Source organism: Odontomachus brunneus, unplaced genomic scaffold, assembly GCF_010583005.1.
Source record: "Odontomachus brunneus isolate Ranch 3 - 2012 unplaced genomic scaffold, Obru_v1 Obru_scaffold_033, whole genome shotgun sequence".
Classification (NCBI taxonomy): Eukaryota; Metazoa; Arthropoda; class Insecta; order Hymenoptera; family Formicidae; genus Odontomachus; species Odontomachus brunneus.
The window spans coordinates 2,144,169-2,153,448 of record NW_022639483.1 but is presented as its reverse complement, the minus strand read 5'-3'; the positions used below and the strand labels follow the sequence as shown (position 1 = coordinate 2,153,448).

General features: G+C 34.3%; 2 protein-coding genes across 2 annotated transcripts in view; both read right to left on the bottom strand.

Moving 5' to 3' along the window:
* Positions 1–287: 287 nt before the first annotated feature.
* On the bottom strand, positions 288–3,214 carry LOC116843562 (odorant receptor 22c-like). Its single transcript, XM_032814030.1, has 6 exons — positions 2,913–3,214; positions 2,310–2,664; positions 1,733–1,963; positions 1,541–1,648; positions 541–696; positions 288–417 (listed from the first exon to the last, which is right to left on the bottom strand). The coding sequence occupies exons 1-6, from the start codon at positions 3,167–3,169 to the stop codon at positions 367–369; spliced, it is 1,158 nt and encodes a 385-aa protein (XP_032669921.1). The 5' UTR covers positions 3,170–3,214; the 3' UTR covers positions 288–366.
* Positions 3,215–8,602: 5,388 nt separating this feature from the next.
* The window catches only part of LOC116843561 (odorant receptor 4-like), a 3,034-nt gene continuing 2,356 nt past the window's right edge, over positions 8,603–9,280 (bottom strand). The window contains exon 6 of the mRNA XM_032814029.1: positions 8,603–8,653. Coding sequence (XP_032669920.1) covers positions 8,603–8,653 — 51 coding nt within the window. The remainder of the gene's footprint in view (positions 8,654–9,280) is intronic.

Sequence of the window (9,280 nt, the reverse complement as noted above, 5' to 3'; positions counted from 1 at the left end):
AAAAAAAATTTGTTACAAGCATAGGCGGCAAAAAGGTTATACTTGAACTGGGCAAGTATGCTTAAATTTCCGGTGAAAGTCCAACGGAAAATTTCTTGATATATCCACGTTATTATTTTTCATGCCAAAATATCATAATATGCATAATATGTTATATAACAACGCGCAAAACAACAGCATAAGGTATTTATTGCATCTTATTAATTATAAGCTTATACTCTATAACCATCTAATACCTGACACTTTGAATCGGTATCAAGATTCAATATACAATTATTACCTAGTTTTATTGATTAGTTTCTAAATTGTCAGCCTTTACTAATTACATTTACCGCTAATACTGTCATTCTATAGTTTTAAACAGCGTCAATACATCGCATTCAAAACAGACATATATGACGCGGACGCTTTCATAATCTAAAACAAAACAAAACAAATTGTTGTCCAGAAAGACGCATATATTGTAACAAGTATTAATATTAATTAGATGAAATACAAAGAATCAAATAGTTATACACTAAATAAAGCCGACATACTTACGCTGCTGAAGAGTTCCAACGATAAATCCGTCAATCCTCCAGCCGTGAAGGTCAATTGCTTCTGAGACCTCATAATTATGAATAATATATCTTTACTATTACTGGGCGACATATTGTACCATAAAGTTTCGTACCCTGCATCGCCGAGTGATCTACTCTAGGAGCAATGCAACAAACAGAAATTCAAATAAAATGACATTTTACTAAGAGAAAAATTTGGGACAGTTTTTCGCCTATAAACACCACAAACTATTTATAATACTGTGAGATCCTCTTTTATTATGATAAAATAATATTTAATTTAAAAGTCGTTCTCACATAAATTGATTTATTAAAGACGAGTGGTGTTTCTGGTGATTCGACTTCGCTTTATTTCTTTCGACGTTTTCGTTACTCGTTCTTTTTTTCTATATATGACGACGCAACAATAATCTTCGCTTCTTTTCGCTCGCTACGCGACTCGATTCTCCTCTATTTCACAACTTTGCATCTCCGTGTCTCCGTCCAAAACTCTATTATATTTAGTCCTTCAACACTTTACAACGATCGCTTGTCTTCAAACATGTGATATCCGTATGATATCAACATGATCACACCGATAAATATAGGAGATTAATAGAAGAAAATAAATAATACAAATAAAGTTATGTCGTTATATTACAAGCGTTATATTTGCCATTGCTAATTTTAAAAATTACCACAATACAATCAACAATAACGACATACGGATCTTTGCATTGTAATTATAGTGATGTACGTATATATGTCGTGTGTATGCTGTGCGTATGCTCCTTTTTTTTAAATACAATTTACAATTTAAAAAAGACTTACATTGGCAAAAATCCAATCTAATATCAATATATATTAAAATAGATATATGTTAAGACGTATGTGTTGTAATTATTTTTTACAGATATTGTCTCAAACGAATTGCTATGCTAACAAATTAATTATCAAATAAGGCAGCATGGGAAAGTTATTTATACTAAATAATCACTAACCTTTATGCTTAGGTATTCTCCAACAAAACAAAAGGTAAAAATTTCTGCCGTTATGGCGGCGTAACCAAATAAGCCTTTGAACAAGGCAATACCATCTTCATTATGAGACTATTTTATTCAATGATCAAAAAAACTACATTAATTATCGATGTTGATCAGTCTGGACACTCATGTGGACGCTGTGATACTCACTGTCATAAGGAAGAGTCCTAGGAAGCAGACTACCATGGTATTAAAGAAAACTTGCATCAGAGCTATGAAGGAGAAAAGCTTGTCAACATTCTTAGCAAATGTGATGACATTATTGTGCCTATCGACCAGCACTCCTGTAGGAAAATGTGGAGATTCACTACACATCATTTTCTTAGACATATTTTTCAGCTCTTGACATGTGATTTCGATTTGTCCACATGCATGAAATACCTAAAATATACTTAAGTATCTGCAAAGATTTCAAGTATTTCGTATTTAAAGAGGAAATACATTATAAAAAATCTCGACTATAACGAAAAAGAAGGAAAAGGCAGAATGCAACACACTCTCCCCATTACTTCTCCGCCATGTGTCTGGTAATCCATTAGTAAATTACAAAAATATTTTTATCAGTAAACTTTCAGTCACCTAGATCGAATTTTGAATATTGTCAGACAGTTGGTGTGAAAACATATTCAGGACATTATATTAAATTGCAAAGAATGCTACATTAGATTTCCCTCATCGACGCGTTTAGATTGTGAGCCAAATGGTCACAGCATGTTGCAAAACGTACCAGAGAAAGGACTAGACCGGATATAATATTAACGAGAAATGTTGTCAACATTCCATGCAGAAACAAGATTATGACAAGCAGCTCGTAAACCGGCGATTGCTCGGCCGCTGAGGGGAACACTACCCTCATCGGAAACGGTCGTGCAGTAACATTTTCACCTTTCAGCATATCCGCTATAGCCAGCATGTTTTCGCCTCCGAAGCAGAATAAGCCATCGAACGAGCTCATAATCAACAAGCCGTGTGCGCAAAAACTCGAGAGTTTAGCTTTTGTCGTCATTATGTGTAAGTGTTGATCGTCTTTCACGCACTCGCGCCAATCAGTCTCCACAGTGGCCAGTACTTCGCGAACCAGGCTGCAATTCGTCGCAATAATCGGATAGAGATACATCTTGAGCCGCGGCATTATCACTTCTCTATACGAGGGATCATATACCGCGGCGTCAACTAATATTTAGAGAGCGTAATCATTAATTGCAGTTTTGCGTTAACGAAGATCAGAGGACCAATGGTTACTTGCTGAGAGATTCCGTAATGATTTCGACACGCAATATCGGGAATATCGGAAAAATATAAAATCACGTTGCCTGTCACAATATCTTACCGATCGTACTTCCAAAGTGTTATCAGCTTGACGAGGATCAAAGTATAATACATGGTCTGCGGTATAGTATACATGAGATTTTGCAGTTCGCCATTCTTAATGATCATATATATGAATACATATTGAAAGTATTGTATGACGACTAGGCTCAACACGTAAATCAGTCGGCGAACGTTGACGTAGGGAACGCCCGGCCACACGGCGTATCTTCGAAGGGCGAATTGCAGCAATGGACTGATCGTGCTCGTGACTACCATCTGTCCACGGTTCCAAGGATATACTAGGAAGCAAACGTCGGAGAATATACGATTCTCTAGTACACGATAAACTGAGAGAGCACCGACCAATCCTCCAAGTGCATCCCCACATGTTACGATCCCCACTCCAATGGTGGCGGATCAATCGTTATTATGCGTTCCGCAATGTAACAGAAAATCGAGATACAACTCATTATGTGCATGCAACGTCTTGTAATTCTGTCAGCGCTTTAAATAATGCCATCTGACCGCGTATTGATAAAAAATATTTCGTTTTTCCTCCTGCAGATGTCAGCTTTCTCTCTTTTCTGTTTCTTTTCCAAGAAATTTTCTTCACCACAATGCTATATCTTCGATAAATTATGAGTAATTCTCGGATTTTCTGCTGGTACCGAGACCATTAAACGTGCTATGACTGCATCAGTTATTCCAACTGAACGAGACTGAATTATACGACTGACTATGAGTCTTAAAAGAAAAACGAAGGCAGAAAATTTTGCTTCCAGTACAGTAGGGATGTCTCAAGCGATCGTCAATTCTTTTTCCTTCTTTTTTTTTGATAATTTTCCTCAGCGACGACATTATACCATCGAAGAGAAGCGAGTAATTCTCGCATTTTCTACGTGCGCCGAGGACAACGCTCAACTGCATTAATTATTCTGACAGAACGGAATTGAATTGCACGCGTGGTCACGAGTTTTAAAAAAAGCAGACGGCGGAAGTACATTGGGTCTTCCTTTAAGATCGAATAGCCAATAATGACAAGTAATTTTTATAAATGTTATGAAGAACAGCGTTCTTCGGAGTGCACATGTGACAGGAGTCTCAAAAGGAAAAAAATTCTGGTAAACTTGACTGCCAGTAGAAAATTAGTTACAAATGCAGTGAGTTAAGATCAGTGTCGCCGTACTCTTCTATTGCTTTATGCCGCATATTACCAAGAATATACTTCACAATCATCTAGAAAGTTTAATACAATTCATCTCCACTCATATGTCTATTGATCTGTTGTAATGAAAAGTATTTCGAGGAAATGCTTGTTATTTGCCAGACTGTTTTATAAATTCATTAAAATCATGTGTCCAATCGCGCATTCGAACAAAGTTCGTATCACGCGATGAACGATAATAGCTGCTTTGCCAGTTGTTCCATGCACTTTCTTCCAGCGATGCTACAAAAAGGGAAATGATAAAACGAGTGATCACATCGATTTCTTTATATATCATGTATATATCCTGTTTAATAAACGGAAACGTGGTTGAACAATCGCAATTGCGTATTAGACATTCAAGCTGATCGGATTTGCATTGTAACCGTGGGTATGAGACTCTTGTAAAAGAAATAAAGGGGTGGAAGAGGTAGACAGAGAGAGGGAAAGAAAAATTTTATTTTTTCTCTATATTAAAGAAGGGTAACATAATAACAGGCAATTTTCATCGATAGTTTTGTAGGAATTGACTTTTTGTCGAGTATATAACTAGAAGTATAAAAAGTAAAAAATTGGAATCGACTAGACATAAATTTAAAAAAAATTGGTGCAAGCACAATTGTTGCAGCGGCAAAAAGATGCTATCTGAACTGATGCTCAAACCTCCAGTAAAAATTTAACAGAAAATTTCTTGGTACTAGGCTATACATCCACGTTATTATTTTCCAGATATCGTAATATGCAGCATATAAAAACGTGCGAACCAGCAGCATAACGTATTTAATGCATCTTATTAATTATAAGCTTAAATTCTGTAACCACCTAATACCTGATACTTTGAATCAGTATCAAGATTAAATATACAATTATTATCAAATTTCATTGATTACAGCTTCTAAATTTTCAGCCTACTAAATACACCATTTGTCGCTAATGTTGCCATGCTATAGTTTTAAACGATGTCAATACATCGCATTCAAGATGGACATATATGACGCGGACGCTTTTATGATCTAAAACAAGACAAAAGGAATTATCATCTAGAAAGAGGTGCATATTATAACAAGAATTGACATTAATTAGGAAGCATTCAAAGAATCAAATAGTTATACATCAAATACCAAACCCAAGTATCAAATCCACATACTTACGTTTGGTGAAGAGTTCGAACGATAAATCCGTCATTCCTCCAGCCATGATCGTCAGTTGCTTCTGAAACCTCATAATTATGAATAATATGTCTTTATTGTCACTTTGTACATACGTCGGCGTTATATTGTACTATAAAATTTCGTATCTTATATCGCCGAGTGATCTACTCTAGGAACAATACAAAAAACAGAAATTCAAATAAAATGACGTTTTACTTTAATAGAAAAATTAGAAACTGTTTTTCGTCTATAGGATCTTTTAGGATGGTAAAATGATATTTAATTTAAAAGTCGTTTTCCCACATAAATTGATTTCTTAAATACGAGTTGTGTTTGCGGGAATTCGACTTCGCTTTGTCCGAATTGATATCTGTCGACGCTTTCACTACTCGCTCTTTTTTCCTACACGTAACGGCGCGTTACAATGTAATAGAAAATTGAGATATAACTCATTATGTGCATGCAACGTCTTTTAATTCTATCGGCGCTTTAAATAATGCATTCTGATCGCGTATCGAAAAAAAAATTACATTTCTCCTCCGACAGATGTCAGCCTTCATTAATTTTTTTCTTTTTCAAGAATTTTCCTCCACCTACAATACTATACCTTCGATAAATTACATGTAATTTTCGCATTCTCTATTAGTATCGATACCATTAAATGTATAATTATTGCATCAGTTATTCCAACTGAACGGGACTGAATTATACGACTAACTATAAGTCTTAAAAGAAACAAACAAAGGCAGAAAGTTGTGCTTCCAGTGCAGTAGGGGTGTCTCGAGCGATCGTCGGTTTTTTCCTTCCTTTTTTTCGATAATTTTCTTCAGCAGCAGTATTGTACCATTGATGAGAAGTGAGTAATCCTCGCATTTTGCACGTGTGCCGAGGACAACATTCGACTGTATTAGTTATTCTAACAGAACGGAATTGAATTGAACACGTGAACATGAGCCTTAAAAAAAGCAGACGGTGGAAGTACATTTTGTCTTCATTTGACCACGATCGAACAGCCTATAATAATGAGTAATTTTCATAAATGTTATGAAGAACAGCGTTCTTCGGGGTGCACATGTGGCAGGAGTCTTAAAAGAAAAAAAATTCTAATTAACTTGACTCGTAGAAAATTAGTTACAATTACAGTCAGTTAAGATGAATATCGTCATATTCTTCTTTGTTCTACGCCGCATAATACCTTGAATATATCTCATAATCCATTAGAAAGTTTAATACAATTTATCTTTTCTCATGTGCCTACTGATCAGTTGCAATTGAAAAGTATTTCAAAACAGCGCTTATTATTTGCCGGACTGTCCTATAAATTCATTAAAATCATATGTCCGACAGCGCACCCGAACGAAGTTGGTATCACGCGATGAACAGTAATAGCTGCTTTGCCAGTTGTTTCATGCACTTTTTTTCAGCAATGCTACAAAAAAAAATGATAGAATGAGCGACTATCGCTTTCTTTACATATACTGTAAATATCCTGCAGAATGCTTAATGGACGGAAACATGGTTGAACAATCACAGTTCCCTATAAGACATTTAAGCCTATCGGCATTGTAACCGAGATTATGAGGTTCTTATAACAGAAATAAAAGAGAGAGAAGGCAGGAAAGAGAAAGAGAGAGAAAAAATATAACATGTGCCAGATTATGATTTATAGATTTATAGAATTCGTGTTTCCGGAACAGGTAAGTATTTGTTTATATAATTTGGTTATACAAATAAATATATTCTAATGAACTCATTTAATTAGCAAATTAATTATTTTTTAATTATTAATTAAAAATTATTAATTATTCCTTACACACACAGGAATCAGGAAAATATTTGTTTATGATAATAAATATATTTTAATAAACTCAATTAACAAATTAATTATTCTTAATTAACTTATTAATTATTATAGTTAACTGGCTTAAATAACATGTTATTGCAGGAATCAACTTAACTTAAGAATAATTATTATGAATTCATGTTTCCAGAACAGTTAGGTATTTGTTAATGCTAATAAACATATTCTAATAAACTCGTTTAATTAACAGTTTAATTATTCTTTTCAGGAATCAGGTAACGAAAAATGATTACAAAAAAAAAGTTGTGTTGTTTGTCACAACATCTTACTGATGATACTTCCAAACTGTGGTTATCTTGAAGACGATTAAACTGTAATATACAACTCCCGGCAAGCTGTCTACGAGATCATGTAGCTCGCTTGCAGATCTTGAATATATACAGATACTTAAAGTACTGCACGATGAAGGTGATTGATAGATAAATCAGCCGGCGGACGACGGTGAAAAATACGTCCAGCCATATGTCGAATATTGGGAGCCAAGTTTTAGCAATGGATAAATCGTGCTTGTGACTACCATCTGTTGACAATATTGAAGATAATCTAGAAAATCGCGAAAATCGGAGCACGTACGACACTCTCATCTACGATGAACTGAGAGAACGTCGAACAATTCTCCAAGTTCATCTCTACGCGCTGCGTCTCTACCGGTGAAGAAAGATCAAACGTTTATGTGTTTCGTATTATAGCAGTAAACGTCGATATAAAACTCGTTGTTTTTATGTACATTCTGTAATTGTACGTCCTGTAGTTGTTTCGCCAACATTCTAAATAATGTATGCTAATTGCGCATCGGACGTCTGTCATCACTTTTTCTGTTTTTTCGAGACTTCTGCTCCACGACGAGGCTCTATCATCCGTAGAATGGGACTTTCGCATTTTCTACATGTACTGAAGACCATTCCACGTACAAGAACTGTATTAGTTATTTTAACAAAACTAAGCTGAGCTACATGCGTGGCACGAATATTAAAAGAATTAATTGAGGGGATTGTGCCTTCCCTTGGTCTAAAATAATGGTGAGTCATTCTGAGAAATGCTACGGAGTAATCCTGCATTACCTGGAATGCACATGTAATAGAAATCTCAAAAGTAAAAAATTGTAATCAATCGAGTTCCTCGTAGAATCTTAGTTACGGCTGTAAACAAACAAGATATCATGGAACCTTTATATACGCAAATCTTTTCAATTAAGGTTCAACAGCTAATTCTTTGAACTAGGGCTACCCACATCATCATTGTTGAAAATATTTTGATAACATACAATATGTAACAATAAAATAACAAAAACAGATATATATTGTATTGTATTAAAGCCGGGATTTTGTAACCTGCAAAATCCCCGATTACACTTGAATAGATATTAATCAAGAATTAATTTATAATTATAATATAATTATATAATTATATAATTATAGTATAATTTCTTTTGATAATGTTTTTAAATTGTTATTGTATAAATTAACCCTATTGTACTGTAATTTAATATGATATTAATACGTTGCATTCAAAACAGATATAAATGATGCTGAAGTTTTCATGATCTAAAATGAGATAAAACATACTATTATTTGCAAAAGTGTTTATATGTGTGTGTGTGTGTGTGTGTGTGTGTGTGTGTGTGTGTGTGTATACAGGGTGAGTCATTTTAATCGAACCAGGCAAATATCTCGAAAAATATGGAAAATACGGAAAAATATTTCAAACAAAAGTTGTATGGTTCGGAGGAGGACATAAAATAGTGTAATTGGTTTGACCCTGGATAGTTGTTTAAAAGTCACGTGAAGGTTACCTTCAATTTCTTAAATAGAAACTTCCATTTTTTATTGTATATTCTCGTAGCTTACCTCGAGAGCTTTCCAAAACACTATAAAGTATTTTTTCATTAAGTACTTAATGAAAAAATACTTTATTATAGTGTTTTGGAAAACTCTCGAGGTAAGCTACAAGAATATGTAGTGAAAAATGGAAGTGTTCATTTAAGAAATTGAAGATGACTTTCACGTGACTTTCAAACGACTATCCAAGGTCAAGCCAATTACATCATCTTATGTCTCAGAACCATACAACTTTTGTTTGAAATATTTTTCCGTATCTTCCATATTTTTAGTGATATTTGCCTGGTTTGATTAAAATGACTCATCCTGTATATATATATATATATATATATA